Source organism: Mobula hypostoma, chromosome 14, assembly GCF_963921235.1.
Source record: "Mobula hypostoma chromosome 14, sMobHyp1.1, whole genome shotgun sequence".
Taxonomy (NCBI): Eukaryota; Metazoa; Chordata; class Chondrichthyes; order Myliobatiformes; family Myliobatidae; genus Mobula; species Mobula hypostoma.
The window spans coordinates 55664288-55691704 of record NC_086110.1 but is presented as its reverse complement, the minus strand read 5'-3'; the positions used below and the strand labels follow the sequence as shown (position 1 = coordinate 55691704).

The 27417-nt window shown below is 39.6% G+C and overlaps 1 protein-coding gene across 1 annotated transcript; it reads left to right on the top strand.

Annotated features, from left to right (window-relative positions):
• The first annotated feature begins 360 nt into the window (after positions 1–360).
• cotl1 (coactosin-like F-actin binding protein 1) lies at positions 361–25105 on the top strand. Its single transcript, XM_063067492.1, has 4 exons — positions 361–706; positions 790–872; positions 2487–2644; positions 24622–25105. The coding sequence occupies exons 1-4, from the start codon at positions 630–632 to the stop codon at positions 24730–24732; spliced, it is 429 nt and encodes a 142-aa protein (XP_062923562.1). The 5' UTR covers positions 361–629; the 3' UTR covers positions 24733–25105.
• The last annotated feature ends 2312 nt before the right edge of the window (positions 25106–27417 follow it).

Below are 27417 nucleotides of genomic sequence, written 5' to 3'. Positions count from 1 at the left end.
TCGTCGAAAAAGTACTGTATTATCTGTCAAGCCATAAGGATTACCCCTAAAGAGGCGATATAGAGACAATACATAATGACAGATCTTCTCTTCAAATTGAACGGGGCATCAAATGGTTGCTGGCATCAATAGAATTATAAATACGAGAAACCATATTTGGAGCAGAATTAAACAAAATGCCGAAAAATACAGTGGAAAAAATAATTATCCGACAGCCTTAACATCTTAACGCACAGCACCACCTCACAACTGAACGGTTCTCCCTGCTGAATTCCTACAGGGGGAGACAATCCTTTTCCGCGGTCACTTCGGAGATCAGCCTTTCAAAAGCGAAGATCACAACAGACGGAAATACGACATCAACACGCCCAAAGCCGGTAAAAAAGCGGCTGAAATGCATCCGCTAAGGCTGCCTGCATTTATCTGCAGCTTCAGAGTGGGTGCTTCCTAACGTATGCTTGCGGCTTGCTATTAGGAACTGTGGAAGCTGCCGTAAGCCGACCTCGAATAAAACCCCACTCAACGGCCGTGCCGCAGACCGTTATTAATTTTGCCTCCGTTAGTCCATTGATTGTCGGATCGGGGATTTATTGCGCATACTTTCGCCAGCCGATTTACCTATCGCTCAAATGGCCACGAAGATTGATAAAGAGGCATGCAGAGAGTCTTATAACATGGTCCGGGATGACAATACCGATGTGAATTGGTTAGTTTCACTTACAAATTTGCAAGTATATCATTCACATCTACTGTATATCTATCTAGAGTGTTTCTTTCTCTTTCTTTCAGGGTTGTTTTTAAATACGATGGGAACACTATTGTTCCTGATTCAAAAGGCACGTCGTACGATGAATTTAAACTTCAATGCACAAGTAAGGTTTGGGGCTTTTTATGACTGTAAGCGTTTTTGTTCCTTTGGTTGATGTGTCGAGCACCTACTGAGTGAGAACGTAGTTCACCCTCCTATTTACCTTAAGCCACAGAAACGCTACCTAGATCGTCTCATCATCTGATGGCTCCCCATGAGGAACTACCCTGTAGAAATGGCCCCATAGTTAAACCTGAAATTATCTCCTGATTTTCGGGACATTATTTCGGACAAGAGGAAACTGGATGAATTGAAATGCAGCAATTTAATTTAGCTGTATTCCGTGTTACAATCGGGGTGTGTGTGTGGGGGGGGGGGAGGGGAGGGTATAACGAGAACGGGAAGTAATTGATTTGGATTGATCTGAGACCGTACAGCGATTGACGAACGGTATTTCAAAGCTCACTGACCCAAGAAACCGTTTGGAGACTGTAAATGATTAATTTTAGTAAATCACCCAAATACTTTCAATTGCCAAGTTGAACAGAACTTCTACAATACAAAGGCAAAAGTTGTTTAGTTTAATTAGAATGTAGATTGGTGGCTGGATTTTATTCCTTGGCTACACTAGGTTGCCGATTGAAAAGTAACCTTTTTAAAGGTGTGGTACCTATTTATTACTGACATTTATTATGTTTGCCATTTCTATTCGCTCGTATTTAAAGATTGTAAACTCAAGATATCAGCCATTATACTTTGCCATAGTCATAATAGATAACTAGTTAATGTAAACCCATTCCAAAGAGCGCTAGATTTCACACTCGCGATTCCCCACGGAATAATTGGCTATCAATCTGAAATAGTTCTTAGACATAACAGACGTTAGGCAAAATTTAATCATCACCATGGGCAACTTGGAGATTTTTTGCTTGAAGAAGATGGATGGGTATAATTTAATAACAAGTTCACTTTTGTCTCAAAGCGGCGTATTTTTTTTCAAAGCAGAGACGCAAGAAATCTTGATTTTAAAAATTCATTCAGATATTTGAAAAGTCACAGTTTGTTAAATCGCCATTAACTATTTTATTAGACGAATAGATTTAGTGCAAGATTGAGATTTTTTTTTGTTTTTCCTTGCTTTACATGGCTTTCCTTGTGTTCCATTCGTTATTGTTGGGTGGGGCGAAAAAGGGCGAGGTTCCGGCAAATGCACGATAACGGCACACGATGAATGCCTTTTGCCTCTCGGCGTGTTCTCTCGATCTTCTGGGAATTCATTAAAATGCTCGGAGCTCGACTAGAGTTTGAGCTTGGATGTTATGTACCCCACACCATTGGAACACAGTATTTTGCTCCATTTTAAATTAAATATTTTTCGGTGTGTGTTTACGTACCACCTGATTTTTCCCCCATTATTTGAAAGTTGTATGCGGCACTCTAATGTAGGTTAGATCCGAAGTTTGATTATTAGTTCAAATGGCTGTCTCCTTGAGGTAGAAATAACTGGAGATCTTGAACAGTCAGCTGCATAGTTGGCATCTATAGAGATCTTTGGGTGCGACCAAGGTCTACATCTTAATTGTTAACGTATTTGTTATTTTGCAGCTGCTCACTGAACAGTTGCATGCTTAGATGCATAGTTATCCTGGTTGTAATTTATTGCCATTCTGGCTGGCAGATGACCGCATAGTATATGGGTTTCATCGGATCATCACTGGCGATGCCATGAGTAAACGTGCTAAGTTTGCTCTGATTACCTGGATTGGCGATGAAGTCACTGTACTGCAGAGAGCTAAAGTCAGCACTGATAAAAGTTTGGTAAAGGAAGTAGTACAGGTAAGTTTTAAACTTGTTTTGTTTTTGAAACCTTATCAAATCTTACAATTGCAGTCATTGTCTAAGTTATTCATCCGCCATTCAATAGGTGGCGTGGCTTCTACTGGTTTTAAATATTGTTGTTAACATTGTTTTTAATCATTGCATATTCATTAGCAACATTGAGAGATGGAAGCAGCACAAATAAAATTAAAGCCGTACATCTATTAAAATTATTCTGATAGTATAATGACCAGTACGTGATGTTTTCAATGAAAAACAGGAAAAAAAATCTGTAAATGCTGGTAATCTGAGACAAATAATGAAAATTGGAGAAACATTCAGCAAGTAAGGCAGCAACTGTAGGGGGAGAGAGGGAGGGGTAAATTTGTTTCATGCTAAAAGACCTTTCAAGATTAAGATAATTAGAGATCAAGCATTTCAAGTTGTTGAAAAAGCATCACAGAAATGCCCTTCACTCCTTATGAAACTTCAAGCTGGTTAGATTCCTAATAGTCTTGGAAAAGTTGAAGAGAACAAAACAAATATCAGTGATATACTTTGTAATTTGAATGGTTTTGCTTTCCTAGTATTGATGAAAGTTTTTTTGACATGAAGCATTGGTTTCACATGTCAGGCAGCATCTGTGGAAAGAAAAAAAACAAGTCTGTACCCATTTTGTCCTTGTTGTTTATGGCACAATTTTGTAAACAACTGTAATGCCCCGTCAGTGAAATTGACTGCTTTTCACTCTTGGCCTACGGTTATTTTAGTTGCTGTGGTATGAGTGTGGGAGGCCATGCTCTGTTCTCTGTTATAGTGTGTGACCTGCATGCTTGATGGCAAACTGGTAGAGTTGGTGCTGCCTTGCAGCTCTCTCTTCACAGGTTCAAACATGACTTCCACTGTTTGTGTGGGGTTTGCATATTCTTTCTGCAACTGCATCGGTTTTCTCCTATATCACAAAGATGTGTAAATTGGTCACTGTAAATTGCCCTAAGTATGCACGGGATGGGTGAAATGTAGGGGGACCATATGAAACTGTGGGGAAAATGAGTTTGAAGAAAAATATTTAACAACATTCATAGATTTAATGGACAAAAATGGCTCCCATGATGTGAAAAAATGTTTAAAGTCTAAAATGTGCATAAAAATATTAAATATTAATTTTCTGTTCCATTGTTAATATTGACATCACTGTCAGCTTTGGGAGTTAAAAAAAATAATAAACTGGTATGTATAGGAGAACAGAGGTTTCCATTAGCAGTGTCTCCTGTGATTTAAAACCTGTTCCCTTGTTGGAAAGCATTCATCGGGAATGCTAATGAATATACAGTTTCTAGGCTTTGCACTATAATTAGAATTGTTGTTGCCATGTCTGCCATCACACTTGGGTCAAGCACAGGGATGGTACAAGAGCTGATAACAGCCTGGTGTAAAAGTTCCTTGTAATCAGAATGTATTTCTTGCATTGGTTATCTGAAATGTATACCCATTTGTATCCAGATGCAGTCATACATGAATAACGCACTTTCTATCTTGATTCTGAAATTGGGTCAAGAAGTTGAACTTGTGATGCGGTGAAACATCTGTGCAAGGTTAAGCCCAAGAAGGTTCTGGATAGAGAACAGTTAATTTATCAAGTTCAAGGGTAGTAATATGGAGTGCAAGTCTCTCAAACAACTTAATATGCATAATAATTTCTTGTGGCTTTTTAAATAATTGTTTAATTTTAAACAAATGAAGGCATAAGAAGAAAATATGCAATATGATCATTTCTTTATCTGGGACAAATAAGTAAGAGTTTTGAATCTATTTGAGACATTCAGAATACAGTCCATGCAAGCACTCTTGTGAGAAATTAAAGCCATTGATTTGGTTTAATGCAATAAAGCTTTTTTTTAATGAGTTGCTGTTAAAGTTCAGCTTGGTTAATCTTCAAATCTTTATGTTGCAGATGGTCTGCACCTCCATTCAGCCATGATATACAGCAGACTAATTGGGCTGAATGGCCTAATTCTGCACCTATACCCTGCGGCCTTAATTTTGTATAAATAAAGAAGGTCTTATCTACTGCCAAGACCTCCCCATGGACAACACAAAATCTTTTCAAGGAGATGCTTGGGCGTTTTGCACCACATCTACATTATTACCTTTCTTCCCCAAATGGTCTCCCCTTTTTTTAAATCTGAGCAGGAGTGAAAAAGTATTTGAGGATGCGCTTTGCCATCTCCCCCAAATTCCTCCCTACAGGAACCCAGATTTCTTGTGGGTGACTCTTTCTTTAGATTGTGAGTGGACAGATGTAAAATGGATGAAAATAAGGAGAAGATGACGCTTTTGTCATTTTTCTAATTTGTCATAGATGGGAGCGAAATTAGAGCATTCATCCCATCAAGTCTGCTCCGCCATTCAATCATGGCTGATTTGTTATACCTCTCATCCATGATCTTTGCAATTTACAACAATGTTTGGGTGGTGATAGCAACGATTGCCATTTCCCACTGGTCCCATTGTCAAGGAAGTTTTCAGACTTTAGTCTTCAGTTAATTTGCAGCAGAATATAAAAAATGCTAAAGACTTTGTTTGAGAAATAATCATATTTGCGGAAAAGTCATACAGCTAAACTATCAATCAAGTGTAAAACTGTTCAAGTATGCCTTGCTTAAAAGCCAGGTCAAAATATGGCCAGTTACCAACCCATAACTTAATCATATGATCTAATTACACATTGTTCTGTTCTATTTGCAACTTCTTGAATAATGAAGAAGACATAGAAACATAGAAAACCTGCAGTACAATACAGGCCCTTTGGCCCACAAAGTTGTACAGAACATGTCCTTACCTTAGAAATTACTAGGGTTACCTATAGCCCTCTAGTTTTCTAAGCTCCATGTACCCGTCCAAAAGTCTCTCAAAAGACCCTATCATGTTCGCCTCCACCACTGTTGCCGGCAGCCCATTCCACGCACTCACCACTCTCTGCATAAAAAAAACTTGCCGCTGACATCTCTGTACCTACTCCCAAGCACCAAAAACCTGTGCCCTCTTGTGGCAGCCATTTCAGCCCAGGGAAAAAGCCTCTGACTATCCACACGATTAATGCCTCTCATCATCTTATACAACTCTATTAGGTGACCTCTCATCCTCCGTCGCTCCAAGGAGAAAAGGCAGAGTTCACTCAACCTGTTTTCATAAGGCATGCTCCCAAGTCCAGGCAACATCCTTGTAAATCTCCTCTGCACCCTTTCTATGGCTTCCACATCCTTCCTGTAGTGAGACGACCAGAACTGAGCACAGTATTCCAAGTGGGGTCTGACCAGGGTCTGATATAGCTGCAACATTACCTCTCGGCTCTTAAATTCAATTCCACAATTGATGAAGGCCAATACACCGTATGTCATCTTAACCACAGAGTCAACCTGCGCAGCTGCTTTGAGCGTCCTATGGACTCAGACCCCAAGATCCCTCTGATCCTCCACACTGCCAAGAGTCTTACCATTAATACTATATTCTGCCATCATATTTGACCTACCAAAATGAAGCACTTCACACTGATCTGGGTTGAACTCCATCTGCCATTTCTCAGCCCAGTTTTGCATCCTATTAATGTTCTGCTGTAACCGCTGACAGCCCTCCACACTATCCACAACACCCCCAACCTTTGTGTCATCAGCAAACTTACTAAACTTACAGATTTGCCTACATATACTAGAGCATGGATAATTATTGGGATTGTGGCATTAAGTGGTAAGTAAAATTTGTCCCAGGTAGTGAAGTTTTCCAATAGAGATTCCAATCATTACTTTCTTGGTATGAACGATGCTGAATTCCTCACCAAGATCCTGACCAGGAACTAGACTAGGCTAGTCATAAAAATACTTGGCACGGTACTTCAAAGATATTGTAGGGCTATCAACCCTAACCATTTACACTAGATCTATATGGTACAAAGACTGTGATGGAGTACCTATAACAAAAAAGGTTCTGCAAATGCTTGAAATCCAGAGCAATGTACAAAATGCTGGAGGAACGCAGTGGGTCAGTGAACTATCTAAACTTGTCTGTATGAATACAGCTCCAACAAAAAATTCTGATTTGACGGCTCACGTCTTCTTGACGCTTTCATTTCCTTCACGTTGGAACCATAGAATACTGGGGCATACTCTTTGCATGAGGCAGTGCTGCATCTCACCAAGATTGGTTCAACATCATGACCTAGTTTCATGTCTTTGTCTGAGAGAAGAGATTAGAATCTTGGAACTACTTACCCTAACACAAGTGTGGAAATACTTTCATTGCAATTATGGAACTGCAAGTGCTAGTGATGGCTTCATTCATGAAAGAATGAACATTGGTGTTACTAGAAAGTTCTTGAATGTAGCAATCAACTTAGCTTGGCTTCTGATAAAGGAGAAAAAGATTTCCCAATGGTATTTGTGCATTTTTATACTTGAGGGTAGCATTCCACATGAGGTGAATTGTATTTATTGGGATGGTGGAGGGATGTCCTGCATTCTAGATGGCATGAAGACCATCTTCGTGAGTTTCATAACAAGAACTTTAAGTTTGTCAATCTTGCCAGGCCTTTCACAGGAACTTGACATCAAGTCTGATAGAACATATTGACCCTAAATTTTAAGGTAGCACTTTCATTACGGAAAGATATGTAAATAATAGTGTGATGTAGAATGAGAATTCTACAGTTTCTGGTCTTGGGAGGCAGGGCTACCAGTGTGGAATGGCTAGTTTAGGATGTTCACGAGAAGCAGAAATGGCTGGAAGATGCCATTTGGGGGGAGAAAAGAATTAATAACAATTTAAAAATGGAACTTAAGAGGCCACAAGCACAGGCTGGGTAGAGGGGGAAGTTGGTGAGACTTGCTGTTAGGGTGCAGTATTTGAGGTGTCCTCAAATTTCAGGAAATTAGGATCAAGCAAGTAAGGTGTGTATTAGGATACTTGAGTTTAAGGTAAAAGCACATGTGCTTTTTCATCAGCAGATTAAATGAGATGGAGTTGAGAATTGGCTGGAAATTACAGCTGTCTTGGCATAAATTTGTAGCCAGAAGCTTGGGTTAGATTTCACACCCAGAAATGCAAACAATTTCAGATGACTCCAGGGAAGAGGATGAATTCTGTGAAGAATGAAGACTTTTGGATTTTGGCTTCCCAGTATTTAAATGGAGACTACTTCTGCTCAGTTTGCACTGGTTATAGGAAATATAATTTTATTTTTTCAATCTAGTCAACAAGATAAAGTGCGAGTTGTGAGGGAGAGGTGTGAGCCCTTGGTGCTCTTATTGAAGTTGTTAAAGATGTTGCCAAAAGGCATCTTGAAATTGAGAAGTAGTTCCATTATCTCTGTTTACCACCACTTGCTTGTGGCCCGGCCATTCCAAAGCTGTTTTATGTAAGTCAGACTGCAGATTTGCACAGGGTTAGTTTTGCTTTTCTTTGTTCTTGATCTGCCTTTCTGTGATGAGTGTCACATTTTTGGGATAGGAAATCCAAAGCAGATTCATTTATTACATTCTCAAGCGTCCGTGCGTATTTTATGATGTTGGTGTTTTGAGTTACCTACCATTTTGTGCTTTCTCCAGGGTGAAAGTTGAGCCTAGAGATGAGAAGTTTGGAATTAGCATTTTAATCTGATGCCCTTGATGTACTGTGTTTATGTTCAATACTCAATCTCATTTGACAGATCTCATACTGACAAATAGTTTTTTTCCAGGCTCCGTCCTTCTACTTCACAAAATTGATGATGTGGAGCTTGTTGCCTTAAGCTTGAAACATCATTTGGATAAAGGCTGGTACAGATGTTGCCTCCAGTGAAACAACCTTGACATTTCTGCTAGTTGTGATGTTATGCCTTGAATGAAAATGCACGATTGTACTGCGGCGTGGAGCATAGAATAGTACAGCCCAGCAACAAGCTCTTTGGCCCATGTGCTGAACTAAATCATAATAGCAGGGCATTATATGCTGCTTCTGAAGTTTATTCCATTCCCTTCAAATTTATACCTAGAAATCCATTGCTTAATTTTCCCATTGGTATTTGTTAACTGTATGTTGTAACATTAATTTCAAAATTAGGTGCCTGGCTTTGATTGGCTTTGGGACATTGAGCATTCACCCCCTTGTAACTTCACAATTACAAAGACGTATGCGTATCTAATGATACCTAAACCATTGAGACCATTGAAAACTTGGAAAGTTTTCAGTTCTTTTAATGTTGTTAGGATGGAGAATTTTCTTATAGTGAAGGAAATGCCATCCGTCAACTATACCCATTTCCTGTTTAAACCCCCTAATATATTTGGATCTGTTATGCTTGTCAGGTTATATACCGAAAAGTAATTAAATATTTGTATAATCTAATGCATTTTGTCTGTTCAAGATTTTTTTTAAGGCCAGCAACATAAATACATTATTATAAAATTAATTAACTCTATCTTTTGTAATCAATGTTTGTAGATCTTTACTAGCAACTCTACTGCAGTGAGATTACTTTTGATGTTGGGCATGCAGCTCAAACACTTGCTGGGAATGTTCATTTTTTTCTTTAGACAGTAAGAGGAATAGGCCTTTCCAGCCCTTTGAGCTGAGCAGCCCAGCAACGCCCCCAGTTTAACCTTGGCCTAATCATGGGACAATTGACAAAGTCCTATTAACCATACGTCTTGGACGTGGGAGAAAACTCAAACACCCAGAGAAACCCCATGCATTCCACAGGGAGGACATACGGACTCCTTACAAGTGATATTGGAATCAAACTCTGAGCTCCAGCGTACCAAGCTGTAATCCATTAGGCTTGCGAGACCATGGATCTGCGCCTGGAAAGTCTTCACTCTCCAGGGCACAGGCCTGGGCAAGGTTGTATGGAAGACCAGCAGTTGCCCATGCTGCAAGTCTTTCCTCTCCACGAGACCAATGTTGTCCAAGGGAAGGGCATTAGGACCCATACAGCTTGGCACCAGTGTTGTCGCAGAGCAATGTGTGATTAAGTGCCTTGCTCAAGGACACAACACGTTCTCTCGGCTGGGGCTCGAACTCAGGACCTTCAGGTAGCTAGTCCAAAGCCTTAACCACTTGGCCACGTGCTAACCACAATGCTACCATGGTGCCTAAACTCTCGCCAATGAGAACCAGGGCAAATGATAGCTTGTTCTTAGTGAATTAATAGTGATTGGTAATTCACATTTGGTGAGTATTGGCTTTATTGCTTTACCAACTGAAGAAATATCCAAGAAGTGTGAACATTAATAATTCCATTCAACTGATGGAAGTAAATATATTAAAATCTGTTCTTAATTTAAAATTTAAAGGTCTGGCGAATAGAGAAAGTTTTAAAACTAGTCAATCCATCTGTTTCATTAAGGTTTGTGGAAGCTATAGATATCCTTAAGGCAAGAATAATGTAAGATTGCTGGCTGGTCATATAGAAAGAGAAACGGACTTTATGAAAACATAAAATTCTATAAAGTAGATAATTAGTAATCTAAAGAGGAGCACGATGCAGTATTTGGGGGAAACGAAAGCTGTTATCAGCAAAACCCTGATGGAAGCTGAAGAAAACAATTACAGCATTATTAAGCCATAGTTAAGAGTAAATGGAGCACAAATGTGGTATTGGACCATGGAGAGATTCCCAAGATATCAGTTTCTCCTCTCAAGGCAAAACTCGATTGCAAAACTGTATTAATTATTAACAAAGCAGTTGAACATGCGATTATCCTTAAAATAGATGGGACTGTTGGCCCAGATGAGAACTGCCCAAGAGTTTTCAAATAAATGGGACAGTGCTTGTGTGTGCTCTATACACTTAATGGCTTAAGATCTCAGATGATTGGAAGGAAGTTAAAATGTCCCAGTTTGGAAGGGGAAAACGAGATAGGGCTAGGTAACTATAACCAGTTTAGTTTTACTTCATTAGGGCTATCTGAGTTGCTTTATTACGAGAGATGGCCTATAATGTCGGCCCATGTAAAGTAATTCCACGTAAGCTAGTCATTTAAGTTGAAGTTCTTTGCTTGCAGTTGAGTGCAATCTTTTGGGAAGTTTCAGTGCAGATGTTACACTGAAAATAGAATCTTGTGAAATTAAAGAATTTGGATTGTGAAATAAATATTGGTGAATACTCAGAAGCTGAAAATTTGTGATAGATTTTTTTTAATCTGCAGGGAAATTTGTTAGTACCAGTATCCTATAGGAATCTATATTGACCCTTTTGTACTCTTATTACCTTTAATAGCCTTGGCATTGGTGATGGGGATATAGCTTCTATCCAGTAGGGTGTACCTTCAGTGACGTTCCCCAACATTTGTTAGATTGTGCATATTACCCCATTGATTGCTATGAGAATTGTAACGCTATAAATTAGGAGTGAACAGGGAAGATAAGTTGTTTTTTTAAAATTAGTATGCTTTGTCATATTCTTTAATTTTATTTTTGACATAAATTATGTGATATTCATAAAGACTTGATAACCATTAAAGATCACAGAGCTGGTAAAGTTGGAGGCTTGTTCTTTGCTATCTGTTAAAGCCTTCAGCTGAAGGCAGAACATCTAACATTCAGACTTGGATGTAGTCAGACTTCTAGAGATCACTGGTGATGCAAGGGTTGAACAACAGTAGACGTTAGGTGGCTCTTTTGTCAGAGGATGTGGTTCCAGTGGAAGAACTTTCCATTTGCAATGCTGAATGGTGTAATTATGAGTGAGACCAAGGGACAAGAGTCTACAGATGTTGGAATCTGGAGCAACACAAAGTGCTGAAGATTGAGATTAATCTGGATGATTGAGATTGGCCTTATTTGTAATTGGCTTAGAGATCACTTTGTATGCTGAATTAGAGTTGTTGTGGTTTCTTGGTTTAATTTCCCTTGTGATTGGATGGTTTTTAAAATGTAGTTAGAATCATAGACGTAGAATAACAAGAGTATAGGCCCAACTTGTTCATGCTGAGTACAGTTAGTCTCATTTTCCTGCCTTTGAACATAGACCATAGAACAGTATAGCCAAGGAAAGGGTCCTTTGGCTAATGATGTTGTGCTGAACCAAATAAATTACTGATCAAATGGCCAACTAAACTCATCCCCTCTGCCTACACAATGTCCATATCCTTCCATTTTCCTCACATTCATGTGCCGAACTAAATGTCTCTTAAAAGTCACTAATGTATCTACCTCTACCACCACCCCAGGCAGTGCATTCCAGGTGTCCACCACTCTCTGTGTAAAGAACTTGCTCCTCACATAGCTCACTTTAAATGCATGCATGTTGGTTTTAGATATTTCAACCCTGGGGGAAAAATGCTGTCTGTCTACTCTGGCTCGGCCTCTCATAATCCTGTAAGCTGCATCAGATCTCCCCTCAACCTCTGTTACTTCAGAGAAAACAACCCAGGTTTTTCCAAGTTTTTGTTACAACACATGCCCTGTAATCCAGGCAACATCTTGGTAACACTCTTTTGCGCCGTCTCCAAAGCCTTCCTAGAATGGAGCGACGAGAACTGTGTGCGATACTCCAGATACAGCCTAACTAGAGTTCTATAAAGCTGCAACATAACTTCCTGACTTTTGAACTTAATGCCTCAACTAATAAAGGCAAATATGCCATATGACTTCTTAACCACCCTATTAACCTGTGTAGCTATGAGCTTGGACCACAAGATCCCTCTGCTGAACTATCTCTTTACATTTGATCTACCATTTCACATTTTGCTGGCTTAAACCCCTTTTTCCATTTCTTCGCCCATGCCTGCAGCTGATCTATATCCCACGTATTCTTTGCCAGTCTTCTATGCTATCCACAACACAACCAATCTTCATGTCATCTGCAAACTTACTCACCCACTCATCTACATTTTCGTCCAGGTCATTTATATATGTCACAAACAGCAGAGATCCCAGTACAGATTGCTGTGGGACACCACTAATGACAGTCCTCTGGCTAAAATAAGTCCCATTGATCACTACCCTCTGTCTTCTATGGGTGAGCCAGTTCTGAATCCAACTAGCCATTTCACTGTGGATCCCATGCATCGTAATCTTCTGGATCAGTCTCCCATGAGGGACCTTGTCAGACATCTTACTAAAACCCAGGTAGACAGCATTCACAGCTCTACCTTCATCAATTGCCCTCACCACCTCATCAAAAAACTCAATCCAGATAGTAAACCACAACTTGCCCCACAAAAAACCATGCTGGCTTTCCCTAATTATGCTATGGTCTTCCAAATGCTCATTAATCCTATTCCTAAGAATTATCTCTAGTAACTTCACCATTGATGTAAGATTCACGGCTCTATAGTTTCCAGGATTATCTCTGGTTCCCTTATTGTATAATTGAACAACATTAGCTGCTCACAGTCCCCTGGGAGGACAGAAAAATATTGCTCAAGATCACAACAGTCTTTTTTCTTACCTCTGTCAATAACCTGGGGTATATCCCATCAAGCCCATCCACTTCGATGCTCTTAAGTCATCCAACTCTACTTCCCACATTACATCAAAATCCCCATATATATTTATACTCTAGAAACTGAGCTCCCTAGCTTCCATGTCCTTCTCCTTGGTAAATACTGATGTAAATATTCATTAAGAACCTCACCCACTTCCTTTGCATCCAAGCAAATGTTCTCCCCGCCGTCCAATCCTTGAGTAGTCCTACCTTCTTAGTAATTCTCTTGGTCCTGATGTATGTATAGAATGTTTTTAGATTTTATGGCCCTTCCTGGCTTTCCTAATATGCTTGTTCATCTCTGACTTTATTTTTATAATCCTCAATGTTTCTGTTTGATTTTTAGCTCCTGAAGATTTGCATGCTTTTCCATTTTCTTTTTGAATAAATACATCGCCTCCCTTGACATCCAAGGTTCTCTTGCGCTGCTATTCCTGTCTTTCTGAATGGAACATACCCATCTGTATTCTGTGCACTTGGTCTTTACACACTCCCTACATGTCAGAATGTGTACTTGCCCAAAAACTGTGTTTCCCAATTAACTCTTTAGTTCCTGCCTAATGCTTTCATAATTTGCATTGCTCCAATTTAAATTTCTCCCACAAGGTCCATTGTTATCCTTATCTATAGCCACTTTAAAACTGGGGAACAGTGACCACAATTCCTTAACTGCTCACCCACTGAAAGATTGGTCACCTGGCTAAGCTCATCATCCAACACCAGATCCAGTATAACCCTCTTCTTGTTGGGATTATCTATATATTCATTTAAGAAGTCCTCCTAGATGCACCTAACAAGTTCTGTTCCAACTAAATCCTTTATTAAGAAGATTCCAGTTTATATGAGGGAATTTGTAGACCCCATGATACCAACCCTATTGTTTTAACACCTTAATCTGCCTGCATATCTGTTCCTCAGTGTCCCATACCTATTGAGGAGGCCTGCAGTACAATTCCATCAATGTGATTGCGCCCTTCCTATATTTAGTTCTACCCATATAAACTCAGTGGACTGCCTCCATTATGTCCCCGCTGGGTGTAGCTGTGATATTGTCTCTGATTAGTAGTGCAACTTCACCATCCCCCCCTCCCCCTACCACCACCTTTTGCCTCTCTCTATCTTTTCGAAAACATAGTAATCCTGAAACGTTAAGTACCCATTCCTGTCCCTCTCTCAACCAAGTCTCTGAAATGGTCCATGTACTGATGTCCACGTATATCATAGTTCCATGTACTGATCCATGCTCTAAATTAATCACTGTTACCCATAATACTTATAGCATTAAAATACACACACTTCAAAGAATCTGTCCCATCATATCCATTACTTTTCTCTTGGCTGTTTTTATTGACCTTGACCTTGACCTTCTCTGCATCCTATCATTTTCTGACCTGATGCTTTGGTTCCCATCCCCTGCCAAACTAGTTTAAGTCCTTCCAAGTAGCTCTAGTGAACCTTCTGGCCAGGATATTGATTTCCCTCCAGATCAGGTGCAACCTGTCCCTCTTGTTTGTACAGGTCACCACTGTCCCAGAAGAGGTTCCAATGATTCAAGAACCCTGCCCCCTGCACTAGTTCCTCAGCCACTCAGTCATCTGTACTATTATCCTATTCCTGCCCTGACTAGCGTGTGGCAGTGGGAGTAATCCAGTGATTACTATCTTGGAGGTCCTGTTCTTCAGCCTCTTTCCTAACTCCCTTTACTCCCTATGTGGGACTTCTCCAGTTCTACCTATGTCATTGGTGCTAATGTGTACTAGGACCTCTGGCTGCTTCCCCTGCCCCTCTGACTGATCCTGGACCCTAAAACCTGGGAGGCACACATTATCCTGTCCTAACATTAATGGCCACAGAATCTCCTGTCTGTCCCCCTAACTATTGAGTCTCCTATCACTCCCACTCTTGCTGACTTTGCCCTTCCCTGCTGAGTCTCAGAGCCTGTCATTAGATTGGTTGCTGCTGATGTACCCTGATATATCATCTCCACCCCAGCAGTATCCTAAGAGGTATACTTGTTGCTGGAGAATAGCCACAGGAACCCTATATGGAGAGTAAACAGTTAGTGTAGAGTTCCACTGTGGCCACCCAAGTAGTCACCTATCTACTGTCTGAAGCCTGCGCTCTGGGTGTATGAGGTTTTAAGTCTCCCGGATGGTTCATTACATCTAGCTCCAGTTCCTTGACCTCGGCAGTCAGGAGCTGAATTTGGGTACCTTTCATGTGGATGTCATCAACAGGCAGCCTGTTAGGTGCCCTGAAATCCCACATCCCACCAAAGGAGCATTCTGCCACCTTAACCATCCTGCCTACACTGAACTATGGATTTACGGACAAAAAAAAAAGCTTACCAGTTCGTTTTGAGTTTCGTGCTTACCTATGTCAATCGTGCAGCCACTCCTCACTGAGATGTTGTACTCAAAATTCTCAAACCCAAGATTCTAATTTATTCTCACACCTCTTGCTTTTAGTTTTTAGTTCCTCTTCTTGGGGTAATGATGTCTTTGCTATAACAGGGCAACCAAAATGACTCACGGTTCTCCAATTTGGTCTCGCTAATGTCTTGTACAGCTGCAACATATTGTCCTAACTCCTATACTCTGATTGGAGGCCAGCATACTGAGTGCCTTCTTCACCATTGTCTACCTCTGATGCTACTTTCAGCAAAGTATGTAGTTGCACTCCTATGTTTCTCTGTTACACGACACTTCCCAGAGCCTCACTGTTCACTGTAGGAGTCCCTTTATCTCACCAAAATGCAACAGTGTACACTTAATCTGAATTAAAAGCCATTTGCTAATCCTCAACCCTCTTAACCTAGCTGATCAAAATCTTCCTGTAATTTTTGATACACTACCAATTAGATATTTTAATGTAATGAAGTGTGGTAAGGATAGTCTCAGAACTTTTCAATTACAGTACTGTGCAAAAGTCTTGAGCAGGTATATATAGCTAAGGTGCCTAAGACTTTTGCACAGTACTGTATATTATATCTTTCCAGTTACCAAATAACACTTGATACTACTGAGCTAATACAAAGCTAAGTAATTTATTTCTGTTTCCCAACCTTCTTCCTATTTTAACCAATATACAGTACTGTATATAAGTCCTAGACGCCCTAGCTATACATATGTCCCGAAGTCATTTGCACAGTGTATACATAGCTATTTTGTTCACCCATTGCTTTCACCCCATCAGCCTCCACATCCAATACATTGCTACTTTCACTAAAAGGATCCTAAGACTAGCCATATTTTCCCCTCACATGTCTTTTGGCCCACCACAGAAATCCCTCCTTGACCTTGGCACTACAGTCTTACAGCTACAGGGAGGTATAATACTTGCCCTTGCATTTTCTTCCCACCACCAACCAGGGACATAGCCAGCCCTTTCTGAGTAATGTAAAGGTTCATTTGTACCTCCCCCACCTCGTCCACTGCATTCGGAGCTCCTGATGTGGCCAACTCAAGATCAGTGAGACTGTCTTGCAGAACATCTGCAGTGACCAACCTGAGCTCCCAGTTGTATCCTGTTTCAACTCCCTTTCACACTCTCATACCGACTTGTCCATCTTCTGCCTTCTCCACTGCCAGAGTGAAATTTAATGGAAACAACATCTCAATCCTCCTGGGTAGTCCATAACCCAATGGAAGGAAGAATGAATTTTCCAATTTCATGCATGACTTGCTTCCTGTATTCCCATTTTCTTTCTCTCCATGCTTATTACCCTCTCGCAGCTGCCTCCATCTGTCTATCATCCCACTGCTCTTCCTCAATTCACCAATCAAATCGGAGTTATTTCCCTCTTGACTCTACCCTGATGCATGGTCATAGCTCAGAACTTTAATAATTCCTTTTCCATCACAGATACCAGTTGACTTACTGAGTTTTTTACAGATAAGGTAAATCTACAGCTGCCTTGAAAGATACTTAATTTTAAATATTACTCTTTTAATTCTGCACGTGCAATCAATGCTAACCAGGGTTTCCCTAACAAATTACCAATGTTCTGAATCCTCTTTATAATCCAAGAAAATCAGTCGCAATTTGATTGACATGAGCCAGTTTCATTGTACTATCTTTATACTTTTGGCTTGCTTCAGGAACTTCAACTCTCTACTATAGAAATGCTTTGTTTCTCCATTATTGCAAACAAGTGCTTTGAAAAACGTAAGCTTACAGTATTCATTACAAATTGTGAATGAATCTTAATCTGATATCCTGATGTTTGGATATAAAAGATTTGGCAGAAGGAAAACGTTTTAGTTACACATTGCCGTTACATGTTGGTTTGCAACCTTTGGTAACATTGTCAGATTGCAAGGCAGTTTCTGTTTGTGAAGACAAGTTCAAAATTTTCAGTTCCCAACCTGTCTGAATCTTACAGCACAGACAGAAGGTTCACGCAACACCTTGGGATATAATTTTGGTCAACTTTGAAATGCAGTCATCAAGAAATGCTGAGCTCATAGTGATCCAGGGTTGTATTCTACTGCTCTTGGTAATGGATCTGTGGGTACTTAGATGGATGTGAATGGTTTCAATTTCAGTCGATGTACTATACACTTATGATCAAGGTTGGATGTTTAGAGCTAGCCTTGCAACATTGGTTTTACCTCCATTTGACGCTAATTTACATGATTAAATATTCAAAATCTGCTTGAACATTATTTGCTCTTGCCATTCTTAATGGACCGATGGGACGTGCCCCCAAGTGTAGCTGCGTGTTTTGACAATTCCTAACGATGAGTAATTGCTAGGTTTGCAAGCCTGAAGGGCGATTGAAAGGCCGAAAGAGGAAATTGGGCCTGTGTCACCTTTTTGGAATTCATTGCATAATGCACAAGGATGATGGCGATAGGAAAAAGTTTACAGTTGGCTGTAAATGCTGGTTTATACAACAGCTGAGGAACTTCAGGGAATGTTCACTCTAAAGAACATAGAACGTTACAGCACAGTACATGTCCTTCAGCCCACAATGGTGTGCCAACCTTTTAACCTACCCTAAAATTAATCTAACCATCCCATACCTACATATATAACCCTACACTTTTTTTCTATCATCCCGTATGCCTATCTAAGAACTTAAGTGCCCCTAATGCTACCTGCTTGTCCCACCACTCTGGCAGGGCATTCCATGCACCCACCACTCTGTGTTTAAAATCAACAACATCAACTTGCTTCTAACATCTCCCTATGCTTTCCTCCAGTCACCTTAAAATTATGCCTCCTTGTGTTAGCCATTTCCACCCTGGGAAAAAGCCTCTGGCTAGCCACTCAATCTACGCCTCTTATCATCTTGTAAACCTCTAACAGGTCACCTCTCATCCTCCTCTCCAAAGAGAAAAGCCTAAGCTTGATCAACTTCATAAGATATGCCCTCTCGATCATAAGAAATAGTACTAGAATTATGTTATTTGGCCCATTGAGTTTGCTCAATCATTCTGCCATCACCAATCCAAGCAGCATCCTGGTAAGTCTTTTCTACACCCTCTCCAAAGTTTCCACATCCTTCCTATGATGAGGTGACCAGAAACTGAACACAATATTTCAAATATGGTCTAAGTAGGGTTTTATAGAACTGCAACATTACTTCGTGGCTCTAGAACTCAATCCCATAACTAATGAAGGCCAACACACCATACACCTCATTAAGAACCCTTTTAACTTGTGCGCCAACTTTGAGGAATCTATGGAGCTAAGAATCCTGCCATTAACCCTGTATTCTGCCTTCAAATTTGACCTTGCAAAATGAATCTCTTCACACTTTTCTGGGTTGAACTCCATCTCCGACTTCTCAGCCGAGCTCTGCATCCGGTTAATATCCTGTCAACCTACAGTAACCTTCCACACAATTTACAGCTCCAACAAGATTTAGGAAAATCTTGATTTTCAAGGTTTCTGAAGGTTACCAATTGATTTTTTTTTTTTTTGAGTTAGTTTTGCTCAAGATCCAGATAGCTTCAACTCAAGCTTGAAGAAAAGAAACTGGATGACTAAGATTTAATGACTTCCCTCAGTGATTAATGTGTAGTGTGTTCATTTGGCGGGAGGGGGCTGGAATGGGAGAAGAGGAAAATGTCAACATAAGAACTGCAGGCTTGCTTCTGATCCTGAGTTGTTCACGACTTAAATACAGGTGATGTTCTCTCCCATACTCTTGCAGCTGGTGTTTCATGGTGCAGCTACTTCTAATGGTGGCATCTGCTCATTTGCTTTTTTAAAACAAAATTCTACCAGCAGGCTTGTGTTGTATTGCAGACATTTATCACTCAGTGGTTTAGATTTTGCAGTCACAGGAAAATGTTGCTCAATGTTCACTGACACTGAGCTGCAGAGCCAAGATATAGAATCAACCATGATCTCGCTGAGTGGTGAAATCATCTGTGAAAAGCCTGCTTTCAGCTTCAGATTCTTGTTTTGAAAGACAGTAGTGCTGAGGGTAATGTGATTATTATAGACTTTGGGGGCATATAATGTGGATGAGATAATAAATAAGAAAGGGAGAGAAAATGCAAATGCAGAGCAAATTATTCAAATTATTTAATGGTTAAAGAATTGCAGCATGATGCTATGCAGAGGAATTTGAGAGTGCTTGTGCATAAATCACAAGAGGTTGATTTGCAGGTGCAGCAGGCTATCAAGAAGGTGAATGTTGGCCTTCATCGCTAGCGGGATTGAATTTAAGAGTAGGGAGGTTATGCTGCAACAGTACAGGGTACTGGTGAGGCTGTGCCTGGAGTACTGCATGCAGTTCTGGTCTCCTTACTTGAGGAAGAATATACTGCTTTGGAGATCTGATAGAAACATATAAAACATAAAATTATGAAAGGGATAGATAAGATGGAGGCAAGGAAGTTATTTCCACTGGTAGATGAGACTAGAATTAGGGGGGACAGCCTCAAGATTCAAGGGAGTAGATTTTTTTTTAGATTAGATTATGAGGACACGCAGTCCTCTTTTATTGTCATTTAGTAATGCATGCATTAAGAAATGATACAATATTCCTCCAGAATGATATCACAAAAACACGAGACAAACCAAGACTGAAAAACTGACAAAAACCACATAATTATAACATATAGTTACAACAGTGTAAAGCAATACCATAATTTGATAAAGAACAGACCATGGGGACGGTAAAAAAAAGTCTCAAAGTCTCTCGAAAGTCCCATCATCTCACGCAGACGGTAGAAGGAAGAGAAACTCTCTTCCTGCCATGAGCTTCCAGCGCTGCAAACTTGCCGATGCAGCACCCTGGAAGCACCCGACCACAACCGACTCTTGAGTCCGTCCGAAAACTTCGAGCCTCTGACCAGCCCTCCGACACCGAGCACCGAGCACCATCTCTGCCGAGTGCTTCGACCCTGGCCCCGGCAACAAGCAATAGGCAAAGCTGAGGATTTGTGGCCTTCCCCTCTGGAGATTCTCGATCGCACAGTAGCAGCGGCAGGGAAGCAGGCATTTCAGAAGTTTCTCCATTTAGAACGGAAATGAGGAGGAACTGCTTTTCCCAGAGTGGTGAATCTGTGGAATTCTCTGCCCAATGAGGTAGTGGAGACTACCTCAGTAAATATATTTAAGGCTTTTAGGTTTTTTAATGGTGGAGCAGACTGGACAGGTGGCCTACTCCTGCTCCTATTTCTTATGTTCTTATGTTCAGAAGGTGACTGGTTAATCAGCACAAGGAAGAGTCCTACAGGAAAACAATTCTAATCTTTAAAAAAAATCTCTAACTAGTTAAACTTGAGAGCAGGAGGCTTAACCACACAGTAAAGAAATTACTTCCAATTGAATGGTGAAATCCTGACATGCTCTTGATTTTACATATTTGCCTCCACATTGGGTCCAGCCATCCATGTGGTGAAATTCTGGGTGACAATCATGCACATGATTGTGTTGGGAAAATTGGGATCAATACGCCTATTTATAAGACCATGAAATCTAATTTCTGTACCTGTTGGTAATTAGAAGCTAATATCACTTGGATCTTCAATCTAGTTAGATAGGAGTTATCTCGTTAAAATGTGATTACAGAAGTCAGTTGGATTGGGGAAATTTGTCCATATTGGAAGCAAACAATTGACATTTTCTACCCAGTTTTGTTATGCATCAAGACTCAAGAATTGTACATTATCTTCTCTTAAGGCAGAGTCTTGTGTAATAATTAACCAGCATCCTGGTTGGTGTTCATATTTATTTGTTCATCGACTAAATATTACTGACATTTATTTTTTGACCCATAATTTCCACTGAGTTGAGGAGACTATTAAGAGTTGACTCTACATATTGGTTTGGAGGCACTCACCAACTAGGCTGGGTAAAACTGATAGTTTTCCTTCTCTGAAGGACCAATTCTTTTGTTATGGCAATATAATGGCACGTGGTTTTGCAAGTGAGATTAGCTTTATTTCTAATTTCTTTTTTTATACTTACTTCTCACCAGTTGGGCTGGAATTTACATTTGGATCGATGATCCAAGATCTCCCGTGGCTACTTAAGTAACAAAAAACTAATCTGCTAATGTAATTTTCAGTAATGTTTTGAGTGCTGACAAGGAAAAGCTTAAATGTCCATGACCTCCTCTACTGGTTGGAGGAGTAATAACCTGTATTCCGTCTGGGTAGCCTCCAACCTGATGGCATGAACATTGATTTCTTGAACTTCCGGTAATTGCCCACCCCTCCCTTCACTATTCCCATTCCCCTCTCACCTTATCTCCTTACCTGCTATCACCTCACATTGGTGCTCCTTCCCCTTCCCTTTCTTCCATGGTTTTCTACCCTCTATCAGATTCCCCTTTTCCAGTCCTTTATCTCTTTCACCTATCAGCTTCCCAGCTCTAAATTCACCAGTCCCTCCTGGTTTCACCTGTTACTTACCACTTTGTACTTTTTCTTCCCCTCCCTGCACCTTCTTACTCTGACTTCTCATTTTTCTTTCCCGTTCTGATGAAGGGTCTCTGCCCAGAACATCGACTGCTTACTCTTTTCCATAAATACTGCCTGGCGTGATGAGTTCAAACAACACATGTAAACTGCTGGAGGAAAAGTTTAAATGTTTATGTTAATGTGTATGATGTGTTACATTAATGTGTATGATGTGTTGCAAGCTTTTCTGGTAGACTTCTGTGATGTCTTAAAAATGCACTACATTTCTCCATTGTTATTTAATCAATCCTGCACTTAGTGAGATTGATTACCCTCACAAAAACTGCAGAAGGACATGCAGAAAGACAATATCTTAGACATTTGGGATGGGTATTAAATATTAGCAATGGCATTGAAGCTTATATCCTGTGTGTAAATACTTTAAAAAAAATATTAGTGCCACAGAAGTTGCCACTTCTAATTGCTATTCCAAGTTTTGTAATTTAATTGGAATAATGCAGTCTTTTTGGGGCTTGGAGTAAACAATGAAAGACACATCATTTTTTAAAGAAAATGACTATGCCAGAAACAAAACTAGTTTCTTGAATTTTGGTTGTGAACTGAGTATTGTGATGAGGGAAAATCCTGCAAACAGCTTTTGGGAACAATCTGTGTTCAGTGTGCAGAGTAAATTGGCATGAATGTCAAGCATCAGCTAACAAAATGCATCCATTCTAACACTTACAATACAACTTTTGTAAGCTGTAATAAATAGGTCTAAAAGCAGATGGCTTGAATTTATAAAGGCCTCAGCTTCACTAAGCGCAGAAAATGTATGCACTAAATGACTCTATTAGTATTTCACACCGAATTACCACTTGGGAGTGTTTTCTTAAAACACTGAACACTGATTTATGACTGCAAGCTTCTTGACAAAAGACATCTACGTGAAGTGGAAACACTTGTTTAGTCCACTCATTACAATATATTTGGGAAACATTATTTTAATGCAAATTGTTTTCAGTTGTATGTTGGGTTAAATTTGCCTTCACAATTACTCATGAGCATTTTGACTGAAGATCAACTTTGATTTGGTGCAGTGTAACATTGGATATACTGTAGAATCTTCAAACTGACATAATGAAGATTTTGCATGTTGTGTTCTACTTTGCATAGCAGTGAACTTTAATTTTGATTCCTACCTCACTGTAGCAGAGAATGAAATGGTCAATATTCCTACTTGATTTTAGTTACAAAGTGAGCTGTTGAAAATTGTACTATGGAAATCTTAACACTTGTCAAGTTATCAAATAATGATTTTGTATGTTGGAGATGCTTGTCTCATACAGAATGAAAAGACCACTGGATTATTATGAATGGGTGGGGGAGTGTATAAGCAGACTCTATGATCATCATTTGTGTTACAGTGACAATTCAGAAGCTGAACTGGTATTTTGGGTGCACAAGTAGTTCATTATTTTCCCCATTTCATAAGTTTAAGATTATAACTTTGTAGGTGTATGATTTTTTTAACAAGTTGAATTGTTACTCTGGAATGGTCTACTATTACGGTATGACATTGACCTCTTAAACCCCCCCCCCCCAGAAACCAATGTATTGAGCACTTTAGATGAGCAACCACTATAGGTCTGACTTAAATGGAAGTACTCACCAGTGGAGAAATCTGCCAATGTTACTCAGGGGAATGTTGTTCCCGTAGTTTGCTAATTCATAATTTTACTGAGACATGTCAGGTTAGTTCACTTTTTATCAATAAATCTTTTGTAAGCTGAGCTATGTGCAAGCTTTTGTTTACTTAGAATGCTAGCAATGAAGTACCTTGTTTAGTAATATTTTGTGAATTTAGCATATCCAAGTTTAAATCTTATACTACAATTAACTTTTCCTATCTTGAATGCTGCTTGGGAAAAATTAACCAATTTTTCAATGTTGTTTAATGATTTTTATTTCTGTTCATTTGCGCCTTACATTTCTGAATGCTGATATACCTGTGTAAAATGAGTTTTAAAAAGACATTTACTTTTACAATTAAGTGTGACAAACTGGATCTTTGAGGAGAAAGGAACTACTTCCTTACAAAGATATTCTATTAGAAATTGAAGAAAAGCATGGAAATAAACAGTGGTTGCTATGAGATTAGACAATATTATGGTACAAATCGGAGTGCAAGCTTTGCTCTGGAAAGGTAGAAGGACGGATGGTTCTTGATGACCTTACTTGGGAAATGTATAAAGAAACAAAACAAGACAATCTTATTTTGAAGGTTACCGTTGAAGCCTGAGGGCTCCAGTGGAGCAATCACAATGCAACAAAACATTGCGGGTTGCTGAGCCTGTAACTACTGGCTGTAAGGAATGCTGTTACAGATAGTGACTGACTGAATGTCCATATTTTCCATGTTCATTCTTTTTGCTGTTTTCTGTTTGATATTATTGTATATTTTCAGAACTCTTGATCAATTTGGTTTAATTGCATCTAAAGAACCTTGAATTTTTTTTTTGGTTTATTTTGAGAATTTTGCTGTGCAATGATCTTTCAAGGATCAATTATAAATGCTTTAGTAATTTTCTTGGATAGGCTGCAAGTGAAGTAAAATTTGTGCTATCAGCTGAAGTGACTCATACTTTTTTTTCTCTCTCTTGTAGAACTTTGCTAAAGAGTTTGTCATCTGTGACCCACATGAATTGGCTGAGGACTACATCAAACAAGAACTAGAGAAAACTGGAGGAGCTAATTATGATGCACAACTCAAATGAAATGGGAGCTAACTATCATCAGCTTTGCTAGGGTATGGAGAAAAAAAAATGAATGGCCACATAGCTGTACTTCCACCCACAGCAGCCCCAAGGAACTTGTACTCATTCAGCATCATGAATGCCCTCCTTAAATTAGTTCAGAGGTGCATGTAAGAGCCCGCAGGCACAGTCAAAAGCTTATCATAAATTTTTGTTGTTTACATTGTGGTTGACTTTCTTTCTTCCAAATGGTCCCAGGAGGAGAATTATGATTTTGTTTCAACTTTTATATGCAAGTTTCCCAAGGCTTTGTTCTGGAATAAAGGTTATGTAGTGGGTGTGGGTGACTGATAATGATAAAGCATTGTCAATAAATTTTTTTTCAAAAATAGAATTTGTGTTTTGTTTTTTTTTTTATCCAGAGCAAAGTTTGAACATTCATTTTCAATCATGGTGAGACTTGTGTAAGTAACTTGACAGTAGTTGCTAGAGCAGTTGTCACTGCTGGGATTGGGTTTCCTAGAACAGTACCTGGATCACGGTTCACTCGTGACCAGCCTATTTTGCTGAACTATCACGATGAGAATGTTACATCTCTCTAGCTGTTTCATTCAATAATGCAGCTGAAAAAATTGGTAGCATTCCAAGAGTTGCAAATTCACATTCCAGCCACTGATGGAATACCAAACGAAGATTGTGAAATAGCCCAGCTATAGGATCTATAGGATAAAATATGCTGCAAGCAAGATTTTGTTTAGCTTTGGATTCATTCTAATAAATTCAGCTGAAAGATAGCCTTTCCAGTATTATGCCATTATTATCCTTGGTGATGTGATTATTCAATGAACGTTGTAAGTAAAATTACAGATTTTCTTTTTCCCGGCTTTCATGCCAGTGGTGCTACAAATGAACTGTTTCGTTCTTCATATAACAAATGTTGCATACTGACTGAAGAATAATTACAGCTTGGTTTTGATTTAAAGTTGGCAAATGGTGACACTGACTACGTATGCAAGAGACTCTGTGGTTTTAATTACTTTACTACAAAAACTCTAGTCATGCAAGTGACAATTCACAGTTGCCTAGACAGAAAAGGCTAGAGGAAAGAAAATGCAGCCTACTCAGGCCTCGTGCAGACTGTGTTGCAACACCACTGTGTAGCAATAACAACCTTTATTTACAGAGCACATTTTAGCAAAATGTTGTTCCATAGGAAACATGTTAATAATCCCTCTGGAACAGTAAGATCAAATGTTCTAAAGATTGGCCTGGTGAGATGAGTTGTAAAAAAGAAGGGAAGGTTGGGAAGGGATGCCCACGGATCAGAATGGGACTGCAAACAGAATCCAGATGGCTTACGGGGCTAGGGCAGGTTACAGAAATGGGGAGACAGGGAAAATCTGAGGTATCTTCAAAGCCAGAATGAGAATGTTAAAATGTAAGTTGTCACTGGATACCTGCTCCTGCCCCAGAAACTGGAGAATGGGGGAAATAAAATTGGTTTATGGTTTACCAGACATCCCACCCTGCAAAAGCTCATTTCAGGGAGGTAGCACCCCTGCCCCCCCCACCCCACCCCACCCCAGTCAACCTCCAAGGGTGTATGTAATACTTTGTTTAGTGATTTTTGTCTAATCTGTAAACCAAGTTTGGTATATACAGAAAATGTGACATTAAAATATGTACTTATATGATCATGGAGTCATTTTTTTTATTCTACTACAACTTTAAGCAAGTCTACAGGGAGTTTGGCCTCATCATGTAGGACATCAATAGAGTAGCTCCTCAGCAGCCAGCCAGCTAGTTTAAATAATGTTAGCTGTGCTAATGAATGAATGACACCTGTTAAACTCACCTCAACATGTCTTTTACATTTTAACCCACCACGGGCAGGACAAAAGTCACTGTTGCAAACAGTGCAGCGAGCAACACTGTCTTTATTTTTAAGGTCAACTGTAAAGCCCGCCCACAGAGAAAATTGATAGGTCTACTTAGCACGAAGAGAGACCAATCTGAATGCTCCCTCTTGCTCTCACTCTTCCTCTTCCTCTCCCTCGCCCTCTCAAAAAAAAATAGATTTCCGGGATATTGTATATAATTTGCGGGTGTCAGTGAGTTGCCATCAATATGCAGAAGACTCCCAGAACTTCCGGGAGAGGTGTGATGTCTGGGTTTACCAAAAGATTGAAATATTGCGGCAGTGTTCACAAAAAGTCTCTAGATACTCAGCAAATCTGCAAAACTATATAATCATTCGTGCTCTTGCAGATGAAACAATATGATCATGGCTAGGATCCAGTGTGAAGCAGATGGTGAATTGGAATTCATAATTTTAAGCAATTAGTCAACTCGTTGCAAAGGTCTTGATTCAGCGGTCATTTTCAAGGAATTTGCTCCCTTCATAATTTTGTTTGCAGTGTTTTAAGAAAGTTTTCATCAACTTGTGTATGAGCAGTAGTGATATAATAAACAATTTTTCAACAACCATAGGTACTGTTTGCTATTGCACATCGCATTGCAGTTTCTGGTTCTGGAAGGATGCCATCCTTGAATTTTGCTGAGTGGATGCTGATTTTTGAATTGACTGCAAATAAGTGGGGAGAATGAATTTTAAATATACCCTTAGCCTGTGTTTCAAATTACTCTTGTTTACTTATTCATAACAATCAATGCTATATTTAATTCCAAGGCAATCAACCCAACCAT